This window comes from Canis aureus, chromosome 24 (assembly GCF_053574225.1).
Source record: "Canis aureus isolate CA01 chromosome 24, VMU_Caureus_v.1.0, whole genome shotgun sequence".
Classification (NCBI taxonomy): Eukaryota; Metazoa; Chordata; class Mammalia; order Carnivora; family Canidae; genus Canis; species Canis aureus.
This window is the reverse complement of record NC_135634.1, coordinates 25,327,438-25,353,226: the sequence shown is the minus strand read 5'-3', so window position 1 is coordinate 25,353,226 and position 25,789 is coordinate 25,327,438. Positions and strand designations below refer to the sequence as shown.

The following is a 25,789-nucleotide window of genomic DNA, read 5'->3' as shown; positions in this document are numbered from 1 at the left end:
AAAGACCTAGGGAAATACATGATAGCTTAGAATGAAGAATATTTGTCTTATTGGGATTCCATAAGAGTCTAAGAGAGAGAGGACCACAAAGTATATTTGAACAAATCATAGCTGAGAACTTCCCCAATTTGAGGAAGGAAACAAGTATTCAGATCCAAGAGATAGAGTCTCCCCCCAAAAAATATCAATAAAAACCGTTCAACACCTCCACATTTAATAGTAAAACTATTAAATAAATTGAAAGGAAAGTCATTCTGTAAGGAAATATTTGCAACATATTTAACAGGTACAGAATTAAAATCTGTAATATATGAAAATTTTAAACTATCAAAGAAAAATGGGCAAAAATTATCAACTGGTAGAAGAGGAAGTACCAAAGACTAATAGTCATATAAAATCATATTCAACATCATAAGTAATAAAGGAAATGGGATTAAACAATAAGATATGTTTTATCCATTGAATCAGTAAAAACTGGAAAGATTTAGAATTTCCAGCACCCTTAAGTTTCAGGAAAAGGGAACTTGATATATTGTTAGTATAAACAATATATATAATGTGTGTATGTATATAAACTTATGTATAAAATATAGTATAAGAAAGCATAATATATAGGTAACTTGACTCAACAGTTTTACTTACAGGAATTTCTCTTACAGAAATAGTAAAAGACATAGGTGTATTGAATCTTTGCCTTTTGTAAAAAAATTGGAAGCAGCCTAAGTATCTAGTAATAGTAGAATGCTGAAAGAAATTATGAAACATTCATTCTGTGGAATGCTAAAAGGAATGAGGTAAACAAATAGCATAGGAAATAGGAAAATGTCTGATAGATGCCTGAACAATGGTTACCTTCAGACAGGAAAAAATGCTGGATGACTAGGATACTTTTAGGCAGGTTTATTTTAATGTATATGAATCATTTGTAATTTTTAAAGTAACCTGTTGTTACTTTTATATTTAAACAATAAAAGGTAAGACACCAACAGCTATTTCTTGGACTAGACATAGGCTGAAGGATAATTGCCAATTGCTTTTTGTGGCAGATGAGCTATAAACTAGGATAGTGGTTCTCTAATACACTTAGCTGAGAGAAGAATAATGCCATTGACAGAGAAAGGACACATGGAAAGACAACTGTTATTAGTACTAGAAGAAAAAGAATAGGAGATCTTCTTTTGTCCTAATTTCTTGTTCCCATATAGAGGGACATCCATTCAAATAATGCCTCTTTATGCCTACACTAATTCTCTCCTCAGGGAGAAATGTTGACTTAACTGATTGATAAGCTTGTAACAAAAAAAGGCAAGCCTAGATCCTCTTCTTTTTTTTTTTAAGATTTTGTTTATTTACTCATGAGAGACACACAGGGGGTAGGGAGGGGGCACAGACACAGGTAGAGGGAGAAACAGGCTCCATACAGGGAGCCTGATGTGGGACTCGATCCCGGGTCTCCAGGACCACGCCCTGGGCTAAAGGCAGATGCTAAACCACTGAGCCACCCAGGGATCCCCTCTTTCCTCTTCTTTTTGGGATCTGTGTTCCGGTCTACTCTTGATAATGTCATAAGCTTAGTGGTCAAGACTCTGTACCTAAACCAGGAAGTACACTGTCTAGGCCTGTGGCTGTCGAGAACTGCCTTGACTCAGAAAATATTATGTCTAATTCATGGATTCTAGCAGGAAACCCACCACTACCACACACCTAAGCCATGTTCTCCAACTCAGCCTTTGTCATTAACAAAGCTATCACTTGAATCTTCAAATGCCTGATTCTTGGTTCCATCCCTCCTCAGTTCCAAACCTTAGGAAGGCGAAGTACTTCAATATATTTTTAGCACCTAACTCCAGATGCTACCAGAGAGATGCTGCATAATTCATACCAGAGTTTCTCTATTTATTTATTTGTTCAATCAGCAACACTGAGCTAGGCTCTGGAGATACAAATGTATATAGAATAGGGAACCTACACTTCAGGAACTCACAGAATATGGGGTGGGGAGAGACATAAACCAAATATAGCATTCTATTAGGTAATTAGAAGATTACGAAGAGATATGTAAAGTAGGTGATATAAGTTGAGGTTTGAAGGTCAAATAAAAGTTCATAGGTTAGTGATGGAAGGTCGTGAGCATATGGCATATCATATAACATATATGAAGGCAGGAAAGCTTAGGAGAACCTGGAACATTAGGAAATGTGGTATAAGTGAAGTATGGGGCATATCTTGGGATTATGGCAACCAAAGCTTAAAAAGGATAATCAAAAATGCATCATACAATAGGGTATACACAATGTGTTTCTTTTTTTTTTTAATATATTTTTTTATTTATTTATGACAGTCACAGAGGGAGAGAGAGAGAGGCAGAGACACAGGCAGAGGGAGAAGCAGGCTCCATGCACCGGGAGCCTGACGTGGGATTCGATCCCGGGTCTCCAGGATCGCGCCCTGGGCCAAAGGCAGGCGCCAAACCGCTGCGCCACCCAGGGATCCCGCACAATGTGTTTCTTGAATGAATATAATAGAGAAATCACTGAGGAATTTTTAGCACTAAAGTAAAATGATAAATTTTGCTTTTTAGAGAGATCACTCTGATGATATATAAAGGATAATGTTTCTCCATCCCTTTAAAGTTTAGACTTCTAACATACTTCAATATAAACTCCTACTAAGATGTGGCAAGTCCAGAAAACACTAAACATTAGATACTGCCTTCTAAAGAATGTGGGTTGCAATTAGACACAATGTTGTTATCACCCTTTGCTCTGCCAGCCTCTTAAAATAAATATTCACCAAGATTGATTTTTCTACTTTTCATTTTATTAATTTTCACAGGAGCCTCAAAAGGCAGATTGTGATTATTTTTTCCATTTTAAATTCAACTGAGATTAGCCGGTGGTGGATAATTTTCCTCCACATTAGAAATTCTCTCCATTATAACACTCATTCTTCTGTAGCCACAAAAAGTAATTGTGTTTTGAAATATAAAATCTGACCATTTGCTCCAAGTCTGAATTTGAATTCAAAGCTAGATGAAATAACCAGTGTAAAACAGGTTTTTACAGAGAAATTAAACCATGATTTACTGCATACTCTAATCTAATCTTTTTCTAAGATTTTCCTAAGCTTCTCTCCTCTTATATAAGTAGTGCATTTTGGGTATTCTGTAAGGAATCCATACTGTTTTGTAAATGCCCTGGAGTACTAGATGCTAGGCTAAAAAAAATTTTTTTTAAAGTAAACGTTTTGGTAAACTTTCTGGATCAAGTCATGACTTTTACATATTGAAAGAGTCACACCATGCTAAACTGAAAGTCAAGAGATTCATGAAGAAAAGTCTGAAAGAATGGTGGTCTAAGCATTTAACCCTTTCACAGCATTTGTACCCCTGTGCATTACTGCTGTGCACATAAAAACTTTCTCAAAAAGAAACAGCACTGGAACACATTACAGTTTGTTGCTCTCTGATCTCGGGGTTGTATGACTTCAGTTGTAATTGGCTGTCATGCTTCATACATGGAACATATAATGGCATACATTTTAGTGATTTTCTAAAAATTTTATTTGTTAATCCCATTGTTCAAATAGCAGCTTATAAAATATTTTAAGGAAGTGTTTCTGTCTCCTTCCAGAAGTCAGACTTGTTGGTATTTTGTGAATAGTTCTTCAACTGTCATCATAGTATTAATATCCTATTCATTTGAATTGTATTATAATTTTGGCACCAGATGACAAGTTCAGTTCAGAAATTCAACCAAGATTATTTATATGGTACATTCAATAAATTATCTAAATGTTTAACTAGCGACATTACTGAAAATAGCTGATAAAATTAGATAAAAACAAACTACTATAGATTTATTCAGAGGAAATATTCCTTAGTGTTCATGTAGTTATAAATGTGTAATTCTCACATCTATGAGTGACTATGGTGTATTTATTTTCCCCCAGATGGAGGTTAAACAGTCACCTTTCGGTAAAGTGTAAATAAAATTCACAAAATACCCTAATACTTTTGCTTTCCCTTTTTTTTTTTTTTTTTTAATTTATGATGGTCACAGAGAGAGAGAGAGAGAGAGGCAGAGACATAGGCAGAGGGAGAAGCAGGCTCCATGCACCGGGAGCCCAATGTGGGATTTGATCCCGGGTCTTGAGGATCGCGCCCTGGGCCAAAGGCAGGCGCTAAACCACTGTGCCACCCAGGGATCCCCTTGCTTTCCCTTTTATCTACTCCTGATGCCAAGGAATTATAAAGGAAAAGAATTCTAACTACATATCATGCTCCCTGCATGTGAAGAGTGATGGCTGTCGAGCTAAAGCTTTGATTCTACAAGTGTCAGAGCAGAAGGAACCATCCAGAAGCAATAGCCTGTAACATAAAACAAAAACTGAGATGAGCCATTTCCCAAAAATTCCTAATAACTCTTTATGAGATTCTAATGTGTTTAGTTAATTCGGTTTTTGTTTTGTTTTGTTTTTCCATCTTTAAGCCATTCCATGCTTATTAGTTTTGGCTAGGAACACCAGTTCTGAAATATAGTCATAAAGCCAGTTCTGGAAGTCATGCCAGCCAAAAGTCTAGACCTAGAAGTTCCAGATAAGGGTAATACAAGCACTCATTCAAAAGTTTACTAGATTGTAAGCTGCTTGAAAATTAACACCATATTTTTGCTATAAAATTATATATAAAAAGTGTTAAGTACCTCCTACAAGAGCCACGGACTTTACTTCAAATAGATGGTAACTAATAATTTGACCATCATTAAATGACTAAAGGGAACATGCCTTTTTATAAATGTTACTATCATTTTCTTGGCAATCATCTCCTCGTTTATCATCAAAGTAATACCTGGGATGGCATATACAAAACTTGTTACAAGCAGTTTTCTTTGCTAAATTAGTTGTTGGATTCATATATGACCATATGGCCGCCAGCCATGTTCTATTGAAGTGGTTTGCCTGTAAAATGGGGGAAAAACATATTTTTATTCCCAAGAGGAAAAAAAGAAAAAAAAAAAAAAAAAACCTTTGAGTCACAAAATGTAACAAAATTTTAAAGGCCCAAAGAAATCTATCTACTCTGTTGGCATGTGGGTTGTACCAATCTAGAGGTAGTGTCCCAATACAAGCCCATGTCAGTTGGGAGAGGGGCTATAAATCTTCAGCTCTGTTGTATGCATCTTCCTCTTTACTATAAATGATACCAATCATAATGATAGTATTCTCTGACATTGCAGAGCAACAAATGTAATGCATCAGTGAAACCTCTTTCTAAATTAAAGATCAATAGAAACCTAAATATAATTAGAGTACTTATTTGAGGGAAAATGATGATCCAGAGCCAGACTTAGAGTCCTCTGAATATTTTAGAGGGAGAGCATCCAACCCAGAGCAGCCACAGTTGCGTTAGACATTCCCCTACCAGGCCCACAGAGTTCCAGAGAGAGGCACCATGACAAGCGTTCTCCTCAAATGGTGGCCAGGGAGCATGCCCTACAGTTCCTGTCAGAGAAGGAAGTCCAATATATACACAAAGATGCATAGAGTACCCAGAGCCTCTACTCATAGCTCTGCCCCCTGACATCACAGATTGTATGTTATTCATCTCTGGAACCTCAACAGCAGTCTCTGACATATACTAAGTAAATAAACATATGGTGAATGAATAAATGAGTAAATGACATCAATAAACTGATCATTGACTGGAGTGACCAAAAAATAACAATTCAAAAAGCCAACATCAGATGAAAATGTTCAAATCTATTAAAAGTAAAAGCTTTAATCTGTTGGCAATAGCTTTTATTAGAATAATATACTTATGGGAAATTAAATACCTATAAGGTCTGCATCCAATTCATTTTCTGTATGATAATTCTTTTCCTTCATACAGCTCGAGGGTTATGGAAGAGCAAAACATTTCTAGATGTGTTATATTTACGGTTAGCGATGACACAATAATATAGCTCGACTATCCTTAACACCCTTGACTTTACCATTGATTTCCTTCCTACAGTGTTATAAAGAAAACAAAAATTATGAGCACATGACCATAGGTTATTTTTAAAACAACCCAAAATTCTTTGCCACTTTTATCAGGATAACTTGATGAACAAACATGCCCAACCCCAGACATAGTTAAATGAGCCAAATGTTTATAACATGGTTTAATGACTATTCGTGCATAACGTTATTTTAATGATTTGTTTTTCCACCAAAGTAGAGTACAGAGTACGAAAGCCACGCCAAAAGGGCATACTGACCCCTTCTAATCTCTAATGAATCTGTTATTAGCCTAATAAGGATCTGGTGCTGGACATTTGGTGATGGCATAGTGTAATTTTAGTACTAACCATTTGGATGTTCATAGCAAAGGGGTAGGAGAGAATGGGCAATTATAACTTAATAACAGAAAAATGGAAGGCAGGCAAAATGGCTTAGCATAGTCAAAACCCCATCAATTTTGCATTCAGCTGGGATGCTGAGCTTTTTATATCATAGATTCTCAACCGAATATCCATAACTCTATGATCAGAATTCTCAGTGAAGAGAAAATATAATTAACTACACGGGAAATTGAGAGAAGACACGAACATTTAATTTCCCTTCATAATCTATCCAACACACCACCAACACTTATTAACAAAACGATTATGTTTTCTTTGTCAATGGAACAGAGAAAAAAATTTGTAAGAGCATCCGTTATGATAATGACATATGACAATACGTAATCACAAATAAATTACACTCATTATACAAATATTCATGGAATGTCTATCAGCCTTACTTTATGCTTGCATTATTCTTACCATATATTTTCCCAGATGATTAAGAATTGCAGAATCCTTCCTATATTACCCTAAATTATGAAAAAGAATACACCATGATTTTATCCACAAGGACAAACATTATATTACAGCCCCGTAGGGGAGATTCACAAGTCAGAAATTACAATTTGAAATGATAAAATGCAAAGAGATTCTTAGTGGGGACATTGAATCCTTTGGAGATGAAGACAAACGAGCAACAGGAAGAAGATCTGGAGATCCTGACTGAGAAATAGTAGCTAAACTAGGTTTAAAGGATGAGTATGAATGATCCAATAAAATGTGGAGGGAGAAGGGCAAAGGGAAATGGGCTAGGAAAAATATTCCAGACAAAATGAATAGCATCTGGAAGGCCTGGAAGAAAAAGAAAGCATGAAACTAAGGAAAACAGGAAGAAGTTCATTATAAAGTTAACATCAGGGGCACTTGGTGGCTCAGCTGGTTGAGCATCTTCCTTCAGCTAAGGTCATGATCTCAGGGTCCAGGGATCAAGCCCCATGTCCATTGGGCTCCCTGCTCAGCAGGGAGTCTGCTTCTCCCTCTCCTTCTGACCCTCCGCCACTTAATGTGCTTGCTCTTTCTCTCTCAAAGTCTTTTTTTTTAAATAAACATTGTATAATTAATAGCAGAACTTGAAGAGAGAGTGAAGTCCATGAGATAAGTAGGGCCCCAATCATGAAAGGTCTTATGAGCCAAGGCACAAGAATTAACCCCAAGAACACAGCAAAGCTAGAGAAAGATTATAAATAGAGGTGCAATAAGATCACATTACTCTTCTTGAAATCTCACCCTGACTACCTATTAAAGGTGAAAATATCAGAGAACAGATTATGCAGGAGACAATGAGAATAAATTAGGGAATTATTATATGATCTACTTAGGATATGTTGGTGACCCACTCTAGGACAGTGGCAATAGGAATGCAGAAAAATAGGTGGATTTGAGGAATTTTAGATGATAGGATAAACAGTATTTAGTAATTGGTTAGCTGTGTGAATGAGGGAGAGGGAAGATGAGGATTTTGCAGCTGAGTGAATGGTGGTACTATTCTTTGGTTTAGGTTTAGAAAAGGAAAGGGAGAGGGAAGAAAGGGGATAGGAGGAAAGAGGAAGAGTTAATGCACTACTTCTTACAAGTTTTAACTTTTAGGTGCCTGTGAAATACTTAATTGTAGATGCCCTGAAATCACTTAAATATGACATTCTGGGGCTAAAGAAAGAAGTCTGGTATGGGGATATGAATTTAGGATCAAACCTAGGATCAGGGATTCTTAATCTGAATTTATGATGGGCTTCAAAAGGTTCCAGAATCACCTAAAAGTGTATGCAAAATGTTATGGGTTTAATTTTCTCTTCCTTGTCGGGTTTCTTAAGGTGAAACTTACTGATTAAAGTTCTATTTTTTTCTAATCCTAGGATTTATTGTGATAAATTTCCTCCTAATTACTGTTTTAGCTGTATTTCACAAATTTTGATATATCATGTTTTCATTGCCATTCAATTCAAAAAAATTTCTGATTTCCTTTGAGATTTTCTCTTCAACCCATGGATTATTTAGAAATATACTGTTTAATTTCCTTTTGTTTTTACATTTTTTAGATATTTTTTGTAATTGATTTCTAATTTAGTTCTGTTGTGATCATACACTGTATAGTTTGTCTTCTATAAATGTGAGGTAAGTCAAGTAGGTTGATGGTAACGTTCAAGTCTTCTCCATCCTTACTGATTTCCTCTCTGCTTGTTCTACCAATTATTGGGAAGTGTTGAAAGCTCCACATATAATTATTGAATTTGTCTATTTCTGCTTTTAGTTCTGCCACTTTTTTTGTTTAATGTATCTTAAAGCTGTTATTAGGAACATACATGTTAGGTTTATTTTGCCTTCTAGATGAATTGACTCTTCATATTCATCTCTGCTGGTATTCCTTGCCCTGTAGCCTTCTTTATGTAATACTAAAATAAGCAATCCATCTCTCTCTTGATTAGTATTTTCAGGGTATATCTTTTACTTCGAACTTATCTATCCTTATACTTATGGTGCTTTTCTTCTATATAACATACATTTGGGTCTTAATTTTTTTTTAATCCACTTTGACAACCTTTTCCTTTTAATGGAATATTTATAGACATTTTACATTTAATTTTATTATTGATATGGCTGGTTTGGGGTCTATCATCTTGCTATTTGTTTATTTTTCTTATATGTTTTCATTTTTCTCTGTTATTTTTTACCCTTTTTTGGTTTTGGTAGAATATTTTCTTGCATTCCATTTTATCTCCATCAACTGAGGTATCTCTTTTTTTAGTAATTGCTCTAGGGTTTATAATATGCATTTTAACTAATCACAGTCTACCTTCATATCACTTCAAGTATAGTATGAGAACTTTAAACAATATAATTCTACTTCTCCCCTTCATCCATGGAGCTGTTGTTATCTTACAGTTGCCAAGATATTACCTTTATTCCTTATAAAGGTGTTACTAAAGAAAGTGGACAAGTAAACTTCATAATACTGAACTTCAAAATTGGAAAGACTTCTCCATTCTAGATACCTATATTGCCTGGGGACTTGCCTCTGTTAGATTTATGACATGGAAAAAAAAAAAAGATTTATGACATGGAAATGCAAAGAAGATTCTCTCCGGGAAGCCCACTCACAAGAGGAAGGGAGAAGAGAAAGCACTGAACTTCTACTTCCCACCTCATCAATGAGAGGTAACTCTAACTCCCCCATTGCAGAATGAATGAGGGGGCAAAGAGAAGCCAGGAGAGTTATGCTATCAGAATGCTCTCCAGAAAACAGAAACCTCGATGTGAGAAAACCCTTATCCCCTATCAGCACCTCATCTTTATAAATTTTGTCTGTTCTTTCCTGTCCCCACATATATTTTTCGTATACATTCCCTTACTTAAGCATGCATTGCTCTAGTAATTCTTGTAGCTTTTTGTTCTCAAATTGCATTCCAAATAAATCCAATAAAATGTTTGAAAGTTAGGAGGAAAGTCTCTCTGCACCATCCACAGAACTTAGAATTTCACAACTTGAGCCCTCGCACTCTAGTCACATAGCCAACTATGTGTTCACACACTGAACAGATCATGTGGAATTCCCTTTACGATCCAGGCAGCTACAGGCGCTGGTGATACCAATGGTGAGTAAGACAGAGGAGGCCCCACAGTCTGCAGCTCCCATTCTTGTGAGCATGGGACAGGGGAGTAGACAAGCAAACAAATGCATCCAGAAGACAATTTCAGATAGTAACAAGTGTCATGAAGAAAATAAAGCAGTATGGCAAAATTGAAAGTGATTAGATAGGGGACAACTGTTCATGGACTCTGCTTCTTTCCATCTTTGACTCTCTAGGAAAAATAAATCAAGATGGTGAAGAGACTAAAATAAAATAAAATAAAATAAAATAAAATAAAATAAAATAGGGTCTTGATTTTAGGGGGGAAGATAATCAGTATATCAGTTTTCAGTTTTTATATTCTAATCTTCACTTAAATTCAACAGCCTATTTATATCCTCTCATATATCTCTCTTAAATAGCAACTACCTTTGGCCAAATACATAAGCCAGCTAGCTGAGAATAGAAGCATCAACACAGTCTCTATTCTACCAATCATAGCTAAAAATAAGCCAGAATTGAGGTACCTGGGTGGCTCAGTCGTTTAAGGGCTGCACTCCTGGTTTGGGCTCAGGTCATGATCTTGGAGTCATGAGATCAGTCTCAGCTCTGCACTCAGCATGGAGTCTGCTTTAAATTCTCTCTCTCCTTCTCCCTCTGCCCCTCCTCCAGCTCTCCCCCCCTCAAATAAATAAATAAAATCTTAAAAAAAAAAAACAGGAATAATTGTTACTTCAATTATTCCCTGAGTGCCAGCATGCCACTGATTATTGGGAAATAATGACCAAGGAAAGGTTTAGATTAGCAAGGAGTAAGAAAGCTTTTGACACACGAATGTGCAAGTGTTAATTAAACTGTATCGCCCTGTGTAACACCGGTGGGAAAGGTAACATTTGTGTCAACTGTGTGAAAGGTTCTTTCAAGTATTAGCTTCATTTTCAGATATCAAAGTCTTGGCATTAACCCAAATGTCAAAAGGAGTGTTTTGATCGTGGCATGCAGATTTGTACTTCTCCACCCCCAATCCCAGATTGTTGTAATAAAGACGGTAAAGTCAGAAAGTGGGGAATGATTTGCTGGCAAGAAAAGCCAAAAGAAAACAGGCTTCCAAGTAAAACAAAGCATGCAATGGCTATGAAGCAACATAAATAAAAAAAAAAAAACACTGGCTACAGAACCATTTTCTGGAGAAGACAAAAACCAACTACTGTGGCCAGACAAATTAAGGCACTGAAGGATCAGCCAAAGCAGCCTTCATTAAGCACTAGAATAGTTCCTGCCAAGCAAAAGATATGTGGGGCTCAACTCAGTTTGACATATTGCAGGTTTGGGTGCAGAATTATAATTTGTGATTTTAAAAAATGTCAAATGTGGGCAGCCCCAGTGGCTCAGCGGTTTAGCGCCACCTTCAGTCCAGGGCATGATCCTGGAGACCAGGGATCAAGTCCCAGTCAGGATCCCCACATGGAGCCTGCTTCTCCCTCTGCCTGTGTCTCTGCCTCTGTGTGTGTGTGTGTGTGTGTGTGTGTGTGTGTGTGTGTGTGTCTCATGAATAAATAAATAAAATCTTTTTAAAAGATGCCAAATGTGCAGATCTGTGATGTAGATGGTACATAGGGAAGTGAGGGAAACACAAATGAATACATGAGAATACTTGTTAGAATTCAAGAATTTAAAGGATGAATCAAGGCAGGTAGTCCTCCATTAACTTCACAAGTTTTACTCTTCTCCAAGTTGGATCAGCATAAGAAATTCCAGTTAGCTGGTGTGATTAATGACTAAGGTGTCTGTCTGTGACTTGGTTTGTTTATTTGTTTGTTTGAGGACTGTGGTGGAATTGCAAACCACTACTCCCCAAAATATATATTTGAGGTAGCCTTAAATAATTAAGAGTCTTTGGTGATTACAAATGCTTTATTCTCAACAGCAGCTATACTTTTTTCTTTAGCTAAATTATCATAGAGATTTTATTCTTTGGTCTACATTGTGCTATAATTTAAACAAACTGGAATATCTACATTCGAGAGGACTCAGTAGGCCTGGCTTATCCTTTCCATTTAAAACTCCCTGGCTCCACTTCAGGCTCTCAAGCTACCTTTGAAGAGAGATTTATGTGTTTTAAGTACAATTCAAGCACACTGACACCTTGAGAGGAGATTGTAAACAATGAGACTAGATAGGGGTAATTCAAGTATTTCACTCTGACAACAGCCAAAAAATTCTCATGTGTCGCCTAAAAGACTCGACATTAGTAATAAACATTATTAGGTGCACAGCCCCAAGCCCATTTCAAAGGCTATCAATGTGCATGCTCTGTTTAAAGAGTTTGTATGTTTCATTAAGTATGTCTTAGCCTGTCATTAAAACATTCTGAAATCATACCAATGGCATGGTTCAAATTCTGTTTTTATATTTGAGAAGTAAATTCTAAAATACCCAGGTTAGCTGGCAATGCAACTTCTTAAAATAGATAGGTGTTAAAACTCATTTATAATCTTGTAAAGATATTTTCCTTTCACTTAATTAGAAATAGTGCTTTTATCAGATTACTTTCACCAAAACTGATGGAAATACTTTGGCACTAAATAAAGAAAACATAAAACCTGTCTTCAACATATTTAAATATCTCTTTCAGAGGACTTCTGACAGAAGTTAAGATCTTTGGTTTACTCTACAACTTTTTGGTGACTCCCTTTTCATTTTCTTTTATTTTTTTAAGATTTATGTATTCATTTTAGAGAGAGTGAGAGAGCACTTGAGTGGAGAGAGAGGCAGAGGGAGAGAATCTTCAAGCAGACTTCCTGCTGAGCATCCAGCCAACCTGAGATCGTGACACTGAGATCATGACCTGAGCTGAAATCAAGAGTCGGAGGCTTAACCAGCTGAGCCACTCAAGAGACCTAAAGTTACTCCCTTTGCAATTTCATTGAGAAATTCCACAAAGGAGGGGGCTTATGTTTTCTTTTTTCTTTTCTCCTTGTGTTCTATATAGAAACCAAAAGCTAAAAGTCAGGCCTCCATAGTCCAAATGAAATGAAGTATCATGGCAATTATCTGGGTTATTCAGGGGAAACGGACATGTTAGAGGTGATTTGAGAAAAGTTGCTTTCCTTTTGCTGGAATTACATATGGGGTTGCCTCAATTACTTTACCATTTACTCATATTAGTTTCTTCTGAGTCACTGTACAATTATCCTAAGGCCAGGAATATCCTGTCTTGAAAAGCATACTTAATGTCATTTCACAAACATGCCATTTATAGACCTAAAATAATTTTTAGCCAATTAAATACTTTGAGCCAACACATATATATAGACATATATATTTGCCATAGAAGTTTGAGCTTTTTTATATGGATCATCACCCCCATCATTACCTATGATGAATTTTACAGTAATTTTCACATTACTTCCCCAAATGGATTCTATTAATTAATTAAAGAAAAGGACCTTCACTCCATCTAAATTCCTAACTCTCCCTACATCAACAATTTCCAGATTAAAGCTAAGAGTTCAGAGAATTGAGATTTCTGGCCTAGGAAATCTTTTGTAATTACATCTTTTGGCATTGTCAGATTAAAACACACATAACGAAAAGAAAATAATTGATTCAACGTATTTATTCAGTCTTTTACTATTTAGCATTTAATACAATGCCAAGAACTCAGAATTACTTAATTCAGCTCTGCTAACTACCAGTTATTGCCATATTTCACATTCTCCTTGTGGTATATTGTATGACTGCAATATAATACAGTACAATGACAGCTGTCATTATTAAGCAGCAAGGGACATCACCATCACACTATCAAGTTGAAAGAAGAAGAGAACCCTTTGCATATGAGTCACAAAATTCTTTCACTTATAAAAGTTCCTTGGTTCTAAGCCACAAATGTCCAATAATAGTAAATAGGTGAACAGATTTTTTTAAAACATGGTATTATCAGAGAAACAAGTGTCTAAGAATGTTATCTCCCTTTCAGATCTCCATACATTTTTTAAATTCTAAATATAAGAATAATACATGAATATTACAGAAATTATAAAAAATGTAAAAGATATTTGGAAAACTTGAGAAACACCTCAATCTACTACCCAGAGAAAATTATTGTAAATGTTTTGGTAAAAGTCTTTTCAGATCTTTTTCTGTGTCCTCTATGTTTATATACGCATGTGCGTGCGAAAATAGTTACTATCACAATGTTTGCAGTATTCAATAATCTGCTTTTTCTCATGGGATACAGTGAACATGTATCCATATTATAAATCTTCGAAACATATAAGTCTTCAAAAACATGTAGAAAAATCACATCATATACATATACCATAAATTTAACCAATCCTCACCACAGTACACTTATTTTTCTAATTTCTCACCTTTACAAATACCGTTCCAATAAATTTTTTAGTACCTAACTCAGAATCCTTTCTTTTCTTTTTCTAGACAGAGAGAGCAGTACACACACAACCACAAATAGGGGGTGGGGGTTGGTGCAGGACACCAAGAGTGAGGGAAAGCAGGTAACCCAACATATTCCAGGGGTGAGGCTCCATCTCACGACTCTGAGATCACAATCTGACCTGAAAGCAAGAGTTGGATGCTTAGCCAACTGAGCCACCCAGGCACCCCAGAATGTTTTCTTAATATAAATTCCTAGAAGTAGATTTCCTGTCAACAAGAATTTAAATATTTTATGGCTATTTATAAATTGTGAAATTTTAGTCTAGAAAAATTCTTCCAATTTACATTCCCATCATTAAGGCATGTGAATACACATATACTCATTTTTTTTAAGATTTTATTTATTTATTCTTGAGAGACACACAGAGAGAGAGAGAGAGAGAGAGAGAGAGGCAGAGACACAGGCAGAGGGAGAAGCAGGCTCCATGCAGGGAGCCCGACATGGGACTCCATCCCTGGTCTCCAGGATTAGGCCCTGGGCCAAAGGCAGTGCTAAACCGCTGAGCCACCCAGGATGCCCCACATATATTCATCTTTTTAAAAATATTGCCACCCCAAAATATTAAAATTGACATTTCATTTAGTTGGTGTTTACTTGATTAATACTAAATGCCAGCATATATCCTAATATATTTCCCTTTGACTGGCCTGTATAAATCCTTTGCCATGTTTCCACTGGGGTAAAAAAACATGTATTTTTTTAAAGTGAATTGGGATCCCTGGGTGGCGCAGCGGTTTGGCGCCTGCCTTTGGCCCAGGGCGCGATCCTGGAGATCCGGGATCGAATCCCACGTCAGGCTCCCGGTGCATGGAGCCTGCTTCTCTCTCTGCCTGTGTCTCTGCCTCTCTCTCTCTCACTGTGTGCCTATCATGAATAAATAAAAATTTAAAAAATAAATAAATAAATAAATAAATAAATAAATAAATAAAGTGAATTGCTTTTTTAAAAAATTGAAGTATAATTGATATACAACATTATATTAGTTTCAGGTATCAACATAATGGCTCAATATTTGTATCTATTGTAAAATGATCATCACAACAAATCTAGTTAACATCCATCACATACATAGTTATAGAAGTTTTTTTCTTGTGATGAGGAGAACTTTTAAGATCTACTCCTTTAGCAACTTTCAAATATGAAGTGCAGGATCATTAACTACAGTCACCAAGCTGTACATTATATTCCATGACTTACCTATATTATGACTAGAAGTCTGTACCTTTTTATTTCATTCACCCATTTCACCTACCACCTGCCTCTGGCAATCACCAATCTGTTCTTTGTATCTATGAGCTAGTTTTTTGTTTTGTTTTGTTTTAGATTCCACATGGGAGATCATATGACATTATGGCATTTATGTTTCTCCATCTGACTTACTTCATTTAGTATAATGCCCTCAAGGTCTATCCATGTTGTTGCAAATGACAAAATTTCATTCTTTTTTATGGCTGAATAATATTTCATTCTGTACATAAATACCACATTCCTTTCTCCATTCTTCCCCCCAAATTCTGTGACTTTCTATGGGGATGGATGTTAACTAGACATACTGTGGTGATTACTTTGCAAAAGATACAAACATTTAGGTTGTTTCCACATCTTTGCTATTATAAATAATGCTGCAGTGACCATATCTTTTCAAGTTAGTGTTTTCATTTTCTTCAGATAAATACCCAGAAGTGAAACTGCAGGATCAGATGGTAGTTCTATTTTTTAATTTTTTTCAGAAACTTCCATACCATTTTCCACAGTGGCTATACCAATTTACATTCTCACCAACAGTGCACAAGCGTTCTGTTTTCTCTACATTCTTACCAACACTTGTCATGTCTTATCTTTTTGATAAGGGACATTTTGACAGATATGAAATGATATTTCATTGTGGTTTTGACTTGCATGTCTCTGAAGATTGGTGATATTGAGCATCTTTTCATGTGTCGGTCAGCCATCTATATGCCTTCTTTGGGAAAATGTCTATTGATCCTCTGCCCATTTTTTTAATTGGATTGTTTCAGTTTTTTGTTATTAATTTGGATTTCTTTTAAATTGCTCTTTAATTCAAAAGTCTCCTAAACTCTGAGACCAAACACCATTCACGGTCTTAACTTATCTGTTTAATAAGCAAATAGTCAATCCCAGCTTTATTACTTGCATCTATACCTTAGTCTTGGAATATTCAAATAAATAGTATTTTTTAATGATCATCAAACTAGTTATCTTGATGATATGACTTGCAACTTTATAGGCTACTGCTGCATTCTTTCTATTGCTAAGATAGCTGAATGTCATATCATGCTAGGTCAGTGGGCCATTTATATTTTGTTTTTAAGTGAGGTTATCATTTGATAGATTTGTAAAGTGATCTCTGTTGAGAACTTCTGAGATATTTTTTAAGATTTATTTTTTTGAGAGAGCCAGCAAGTGAGCATGAGAGGAGGGAGTAGCAGAGGGAGAGAGAGACTCACAGACAGACTAGTAGCTGAGCACAGAGCTGATGTGAGGCTCAATCTCAAGACCCTGAGATCATGACCTGAGCTGAAAGCAAGAGTCAGATGCTCAACCAACTTGGCCACCCAGACACCTGGACTTCAGAGAATTTTAATTCATTACAATGAACTTAATCTTATTAAACTGCACCTATTTCCTCTGAATTACATAGACATATTAAAAAAAAAAAAAAAAACAGGATAAAGCAGCAGGCACCAAGGTGTTCACCTGTGTCTCCTCTCCACACATTGATCTCTCCACCTCCAAATGTTGGTGCTCCACATGACTCAGTCACAAAGCCTCTTCTATTTTCCTTCCACTGTCTCAAGAAGCCATCTAAGCTGGCAGCTTTAAGTATAATCTACACACTAATGATGCCCCAATTTTTATTCTCCAACCTCAGCCTTTCCTCAAAATGCCAGACACAGATATCCAACTTCCCATTTGATATCTTCCCTTGGATACCTAACAGGCAAACTTAACTGCAATTTCCCTCCTGATCCCTCCATCTCACCTCCTCTTTATGTTCTTGCCCTCCCAAAAAAGGGTTCCGTACATTTGAAGACAAAGACAAAGACTAGGGTAGGGTGGGGGGTCATCTTGGTATATCTCTTTCCCTTACACTCCCATCCCATTGAGCAACAAGCCCCTTTGGCTCTAACAAAAAGATGCCACAAATCTGACCATATCTTTCTTTCCACTTGCATAGCTGTCCTTGCTGGAGCCACCATCAGCTACCTGGGGCAGCTCCTTGTTGATCTCCCTGTTTCCACACTTGCCATCTTCAAATTTTACTCTTCACATAGTAGCAGAGTCAACTCTTTATAAATAAATTAAATCATATCACTGACTCTCTCTTCAACCTTCCAAAGGTTTCCCAACACACTCAGGATGAAATGCAAACTGCTTGACCTGCTTACCATGAGGCCCCAAATAACTTGTTTCCTTTCAGATCTGATCCCCTACCACCCCCACTTGTCTCTCCAGTCCCATTTGCCTTCTAGCTGCTCCTTGAGATCATCGGGCTCATCCTCGTTCTCAGAGTGTTTGTATATTCTCTGCTCCCTGGCTTACAACATTCTTCTCCTAGAATTTGGCATGGTTTCCTCCTCCATTTCATTTAAGTCTCTGCCCGGATGCCATCTTCTGAGAGAGAACCCCCTGACACCTGAAACAGGACTCCTACATCACTGTCTACTCCTTTATTCTGATTTATTCATTTTTGAAGCATTGTGTGTGTGTGTGTGTGTGTGTATACTATGTAGAATCTATAAAAGCAAGATTTCTTTATTTTGTTCACCCACATTTCCAGCTCGTGGAAAAATAGTATACACTCAATAGAAATATGTTGTCCCCTCCTTTCCCATTAACTTTGCAATCAATACTAGAATTATGCTGATCTACATTAAGACAGTTATGTTATTTTCTCTTACATTCCGTGTGTCTCTTAACATTCTTCCAAACGATTTAATCACAGCATTTGACTAAATATGTGCTGACCGTTAGTATAAAAGGGAGTCATGAATGATCATGTGGTCCAGTTCGCTGGCTTCCGCTGAGAAAGATGTTATTAAACTCCTTTCACAAAGTAATCACTACAGTGCCAAAAGCTTGTGGCTAATTTTCAACTGCATTTGACCTCATGGGTTGCAATTATTCGGTGATTAAAAAAAGAGCTAGGAAATCTAGTTGTGGTTATTTTTACCTAGTGTGTGATATCATTCTCTTCCGCTTTAAAACAATAACAAGATATTGGAAAGATGCTATTCCTTGCCATGTTTTTCCAGACTATGAAGGGAGAAAAACACTAATTCTTTTGCTCCATTAGCTCTAATCAATTCAAAGGGATAATATACAAGTTTATCAGTTTGTTTTACTCTTTTCTTTTTTTAAAAAAAAGATTTTATTTATTTATATTTATTTATAAGAGACACAGAGAGAGAGGCAAAGACATAGGCAGAGGGAGAAGCAGGCTCCCTGCAGGGAGCCCCATCTTGATCCCAAGACTCGGGGATCGCGACCTGAACCAAAGGCAGACATTCAACCACTGAGCCACCCAGGTGCCCCTGTTTTACTCTTTTAACTTTTTTTCCTTTTCATGACTAATATCTACCTAAAACTCCTACTGGAGCCCTGAACTGTGAAGGTTGTTTAAAGCCGGCTCAATTTCATTTAGGCAAGATTTGACTGGTAAAGGCACCACTCTACCCTTTACGATCCGTAGAAGAATCTACTAACAGCACACCAAGGGAGAGTCTGGAACAGAGCACAGTGAGGAAAATCATTGATCTTGCCAATCTTATTCATTCTTTACATGAAGAAACTAAGGTCTAGAGACACAAAGTGCTTTATCAACGACATCACTGGCCTTTCCATATACCCACCCTTTGCTTACCTCTCATTGTTATCCGTTGTTTATCTTGTTGCTTCTCTTGTAAAAAGATTGGCATTTTTTCCTCTCAAGGCAAAACACCAAAAATCCCGGGAGTTTTGGAAAGAGAAGAAACACAAATCCTAGTCATCCTCAGCTACTTAAATGAAAGCAAGGTTGGCAGGAAAACGTATAAATGAAAAATGCCAAAACCCTAACTTCAAATTTAGGTTTAGATTCCAAGAACTTCTCAACTTGACTCTTAAAAGAATTGCTTGTAATCCTATCATTCCATCTGCCAGGCTTATGATGGCAATGGTACGAGCAATAAAATAGTCATAGGGTATGCGAGGGAAAAGAGAATTCATATGAAAATCCAACAGCCTGGTTCTAGATAATTGGGAGTTGACTGTAAACACCTCCACCGCCATACAGCAACTTTGGCCCTTGGATAAAAACATTTTCATGGCAAATCGTTTCACTTTAGGAAAATTGTATCTACTTTCAACAACTGGAGGGTTGTTTCCCCCACATGATTTTCAGGCTAGTAAAAAATGTGAATAATGATTATGTGCAGCACAGAAAATACAATTTCTGTTTGGCACAGGATTAGGTACTCGTGGCATTGAATGCCTACTTTATCAAGTTTGTCTTCATTATTCTGTGAAGAAACTCCTACTCCATCTCCTGCTCCTGAGAATGAAACTCCATACTCCATTACTTCCTTTCCTTCATCATAATAAAACTGCTGTTAAAGGGCAGTCACATATTTAAACTAAATTAAACCTTTTTAAAATATTGAATAGTGAGCACTTGATATTCCCTAAAGCTATGTTTCCAAAATCTTCACTAATGTTCAAATTGTGGGGTATTATTTGATGGTAAAAGTAAATTTAGAACTGGCTTGTAAATGTGTTTTGTTGGGCCTTCAGAGGGCTGACATTAAAAAAAAAAAAAGGGATCTCACGTAAAAGTCTGGATTTCTGACGCTCTTGAAAATTGGAAGACCTGACAAAACAGCCCCACATTCCTACCTGGCATGAGAGTCGGCTGGAGCCCTGGAAGGCGTTTGTCCTTGAATGGACACAAGCCCATCAGTTTACCACCCTCTCCCCCTGCTCTTTCCACTCATTTGCAATTGCTTCCCTGGACCAGTTAGGCTTTTGAGTTTGTGACCCTGGCATAAGAATATGTCAGTATTCATACACACACACAAAAAAATATGTGAGTATTCACTTAAAATGCACTACAGCCATGAGTGGCAAACAAAGACAGTTTGAATCGTTGACATTGACCTTGGCAGAGATTCATTCACCATCTGCTCATTGCTGTCTATACACACAGTGGCTGTATAACATGAAATTCAAATTTGTTCCAACAAATTAAGAATTATTTTACCTGGGTTGCTGTCATATTTCCAAACCACGAATCTTGCATCTTTGAGTGGCAATAACTTTTTGCATGCTATGAAAATCCTTAAAGGCAAGGAGATACATTAAAAGATTGATTTTTAGAAATGTATCGAGGAAAAGTGGAAAATTCTATTAAATCCTATTAGAAACCCCATGCTTGGGAAGCCTGGGTGGCTCTGCAGTAGAGCATGTGCCTTTGGCCCAGGGCGTGATCCTGGAGTCCCGGGCTCAAATTCCACATCAAGTCCTACATGAGGCTCCCTGCATGGAGCCTGCTTCTCCCCCTGCCTGTGTTTCTGCCTCTCTCTGTGTGTCTCTCATGAATAAATAAATAAACAAATTATTAAAAAAAGAAGAAGAAGAAAAGAAAAAAAAACATGCTTAAAAACAGTGGTTTTCAACCTGTCCCACCAGCAACATTAACATCACCTAGACACTTCTTAGAAATGCAAATTCTGGAGCTGCACTCCCAGATCAACTGGATCAGAAAGTAAGCACAGAGTTCCTGTCTGTATTTCAACAAGCCTTTCTGGTAATTCTGATGGACACCCAAGTTTGAAAAACCTTGGTCTGGAACTTTTGTGCTAGCTTGCCCTGAATAGAGATACTCATCTTCTCAGCCCTCAGGGACAGGTTCAAAGCCCCCAAGCCACAGTCTAGCATCTGACCACCTATTGGGAGTTTGATGCCTTTTGTGTTCCCAGCTTGTCCCCAGAGGCAGCAGGATGTACATCATTGAGCACTCCTTATTCCTCCCCTCAACCACCATCTGCTTGTCTATTTCCCCACTGGCTGCCCTCTGATCAAGGGCTATGGAGCTACTGAAGGAGTTCATATCTCATGTTCCCAGGTAGCAGGATACAGGGCCCAGAGCTCAGGAGCCAGTCAGAGGGTGGAGACTAGAGAAGTCAGGCAAGGACCACACAGCAGGGGTTCCTGGCAGGCTCAACGGGGTGTGGTAGTCCTAACTCTGAGTCTTCACCCAAGCTGAATTCTTTGCCCCTTGGTGGCTGATGGTCCATTTCGTGTTGTCCGTGTTAGCTGAAAGATGACTACTACAACAGTGCACATATATTCCCAAAGCTTCAGTAGTTTGAAATATCTTTTTTTTAATTTTTTATTTAAATTTAATTTGCCAACATATAGTATAACATCCAATGCTCATCCCATCATGCACCCTCCTTAATCCCCATCACTCAGTCACCCCATCTCCCAGCCTCCTCCCCTTCTGCACACCTTTGTTTGTTTACCAGAGTTAGGAGTCTCTCATGGTTTGTCTTCCTCTCTAATTTTTGCCACTCAGTTCCCCCCCTTTCCCTTATAATCTCTTTCACTATTTCTTATATTCCATGTATGAGTGAAACCATATGATTGTCTTTCTTCGACTGACTTATTTCACTCAGTATAATACCCTCCAATTCTACCCACTTTGAAACAAATGGTGGGTATTCGTCCTTTCTGATGGCTGAGTCATAATAGTCCATTGTATATACAGACCACATCTTCTTGGTATGGAAATGTTCCATTGGATTTGGAATCCATGTACATTAGTCTAAGAAATTTTCAATGAAAGAAAAGGAAAAAAAAACAGAAAGAAAGGAAAATTTAGTAGGTATTTTATCTTTTTTCTTAGTTACTTTAAAATAAATTTTAGGGATCCCTGGGTGGCGCAGCAGTTTAGCGCCTGCCTTTGGCCCGGGGCGCGATCCTGGAGACCCGGGATCGAATCCCACGTCAGGCTCCCGGTGCATGGAGCCTGCTTCTCCCTCTGCCTGTGTCTCTGCCTCTCTCTCTCTCTCACTGTGTGCCTATCATAAATAAATAAAAATTTAAAAAAAAAAAAATAAATAAATAAATAAATAAAATAAATTTTAAACCCTTAGGAATTTTTGATTGTGTGGTAAGTCATTTAAAAAATTATCTTGAGGGATGCCTGGGTGGCTCAGTGGTTGAGTGTCTGCTTTTGGCTCACATCGTGATCCCAGGATCCTGGGATTAAGTCTCGCATCAGGCTCCCCTTGGGGAGCCTGCTTCTCCTCTGCTCATGTCTCTGCCTCTCTCCCTGTGTCTCTCATAAACAAGTAAATACAATATTTAAAATTAATTAATTAATTAATTAATTATCTTGAATTAAGTTTCTCATTAATGAGAAAAATTTTAAAAACTGAAGAGATCATCATTTACAGGTTTTGATCAAACACTTCATGTAGTCATTTCAAGCATTAAAGCTGATAAAAGCAAGCTCAGTTTCTCATTAAAATTGTTTGAAAATATTTTACTTATAAAAGTCTTGTAAATTCAGTATTTACCCCTTTGATTCATTGTATTTTACTTAATTGTAATTATGCAAAGAAAATGAAACAATTTTTTAACCGATATCCATATAGACACATCCAAACTCCATGTGGCATATCCCAAAATGCCATGCAAATTATCTTTGTGATATTTCATGCCCTGACATAAAATTAGCACATTATTTGGAATTGCAAGTCAATTCTAAAATGTATCAATTAATTAAGCCTTAATAGGTAAGACTCTGATGAGGAACCAGTGTTCCGAATAGAGCCACGTGCTTTCGACCTTAAGCTGTGCTCCATAAACTCTAAGAATTGATTAAATTTCCACAAAGCAAGACAGTCTGCGAAACTGTTTTTCCTACTCAGTTCATTTGGAAAAATATACAGAAAATACCTCCAGACAGCTGTCCTAACACTTCATAGTTTCAAAGGACTGAGGTTCTGGATTAAAAATATGGACCCACTACTCAGAAAACTGTGCATTGACACTGTAATGAAATCACATTCCAAGGGCTTTGTGGACCCCCCAGACAGGCCACACTCCATCCACTTAACCTCAGAGTTTCCTGACATATAAACAGAGGTGACGATCACGCCAAGCGTTTGTCTCCCCCACCCAATGTTTCTGAACAAACTTTGCAGTATCTCACCCATGAAACTTAGAAAGGCTTTCACATACACAATTTGTTTTGATTCTGACAACAATCCTGAGGGGTATACAGAAGGTATTACTAGTCTACAGTTTGGGGTTTTTTTTTTAGAGAGAGAAAGACAGCGTGTGGGCACATGCAAGTGGGGGTCGGAGGTGGGAGAGGGGTCGGGAAGGGGCAGAGGGAGAGGGAGAGAAAGAAAATCTTAAGCAGGCTCCACACCCAGTGCTCAATCTCATGATCCTGAGATCATGATGACCTGCACTGAAATCAAGTGTCCAATGCTTAACCGGCTGAGCCACCCAGGTGCCCCCCTAACCTACATTCTTTACAGAAGGAGAAACTCAAAGTCTCAGTTATTACAGCCCTGATTTCTCACTACCTCTTATAAAACCCACAGGCTAAAAAAATAAAAATAAAAATAAAAAATAAAACCCACAGGCTAATACAAAAATGCACTTTTTTGCCTCTGCAAATACTCTGCGCCTTATATGTTTATTATGCAGTATTTTTAATTAGGCCATAATTCTTTTATAAATAATTTTATTTGCACATCTTAATTATCCTAGAAGAGAAGCTTCTGACGCACCGGGTGTTTAGTGTTTATACTTATCCGTGCTGTAGAAACTTAATTTGAACCAAAACTTGACAGAGTAATAAATACAGCAGGAGAAGAAAATAATAAACTCTGATCCATTGAATGTGGTTGAAAATGCAACATCAGTCTCAAACATTAACTGCCCTAACTGTGGGTATACAATCACTACAACCACATCTGAAAGTATGTTTGATTGTCTTAAAAATAGATAATTTACTTTATGATGTTATACTCTTTTCTCCACTGTGATGTAATAGTGCTATTTAGATAAATTTTAAAACAAGCTCTCTTTTCTCCATCATCTGCAACATAAAACAGTTTCAGAAAAGTACTTATATACTAGTAATGGTTAACAATGATTTTTTAAATAATCAGCTGTTTTTAAATAACCAGTCAACATTCTAAAAAATAAAACATGTGTAATAAAAGAACCCATATAAGAAAATTTACATATATTAATGAGTGTAATTTTATGAGGCTATGTCTTCAGGATGTCTCAAATAAATTCAAGGACTTCAAGAAGCAATTTTTCACTAATATCTTTTCACTAATATCTTCTCGGTTTTCCACATTTCTCTATCCCTTTCTTTTTTTTTTTTTATTTTATTTACTTATGATAGTCATACAGAGAGAGAGAGAGGCAGAGACATAGGCAGAGGGAGAAGCAGGCTCCATGCACCAGGAGCCCAATGTGGGATTTGATCCCGGGTCTCCAGGATCGCGCCCTGGGCCAAAGGCAGGCATCAAACCGCTGCGCCACCCAGGGATCCCTCTCTATCCCTTTCTATTACAGGTGTAACCTTCCATACTCTGGAAACATTTTCAGGATACAGTGACCTATATTTGCCATCACTCCAAAGGACTTATATTTATCCTTCAAAGGGACATTTATATTTTAAGAAAGATTTCTGTAAAATAAAAACTCTTCAACATTCAAAGGAATGAATGTTTAATACTGGAATTTCAGACTCTGTCAGGCAGTGATAAAGATCTTTGGAGGCAAGCAGATCCTCATATCAGACCATGTACGTGACTCATCTTGACAAAGTCAACCCTAGATCCAAAATGACTTGGAATACATTCGAAGACCCATACAGCACAAATGACTTGAAAAAAAGGAAAACATAGGCTTTCACAAAGCCCTCCCCCCCCACCCATTCCTTTCCTCCCTGTAAGCTGTGAATTCTTAACCTCCTGCAAGTAAATGTCATCCTCAGGCGTCTCTCTTACCCCCTCCTCTTTAGGCAACTATTCACAAGATGTTGTTCCCAAAGTGACTCTACATAAACCCACTGGATGTTTCAATGTCTAATTTCCAAATTGGCTGTTTGTTTTATGACTTTGAATAAGTTTCTTAGTAGTTCTGAGCCTCAGTTTCCAAATTGGTAATACAGCAATAATAATAGTACTGACCACCAAGAAGACTTGGTGCAAGGATGGAGTTCCAAGGATGCCTATTAATGCCCAGCTCGTGAAAGCCCTCGGCAGAAATTCTCTGTGTTTGTTGTTGTTATTTTCAGTTGCCTCGTGTGTCTGCTGCTGCGGTCTTGCCAGCAG

At 37.2% G+C, this 25,789-nt stretch overlaps 1 protein-coding gene across 9 annotated transcripts in view; it reads right to left on the bottom strand.

Annotated features, from left to right (window-relative positions):
• Window positions 1-25,789, bottom strand: part of LOC144295918 (uncharacterized) — a 247,121-nt gene that overhangs the window by 131,404 nt on the left and 89,928 nt on the right. For 5 of the 9 annotated variants that reach the window (XR_013363053.1, XM_077868582.1, XM_077868583.1 and 2 more), the window contains 2 exons: window positions 20,674-20,750; window positions 19,300-19,362 (listed from right to left, as the gene is read on the bottom strand). The exons of 3 other annotated variants lie outside the window; for them this stretch is intronic. Coding sequence is in view for 4 of the 6 variants with exons in the window: in XM_077868582.1 (XP_077724708.1) it covers window positions 19,300-19,362; window positions 20,674-20,750 (140 nt within the window). In the remaining 2 variants the exon portion in view is untranslated. The remainder of the gene's footprint in view (window positions 1-19,299; window positions 19,363-20,673; window positions 20,751-25,789) is intronic. One more of the 9 variants, XR_013363057.1, reaches the window with a different exon arrangement.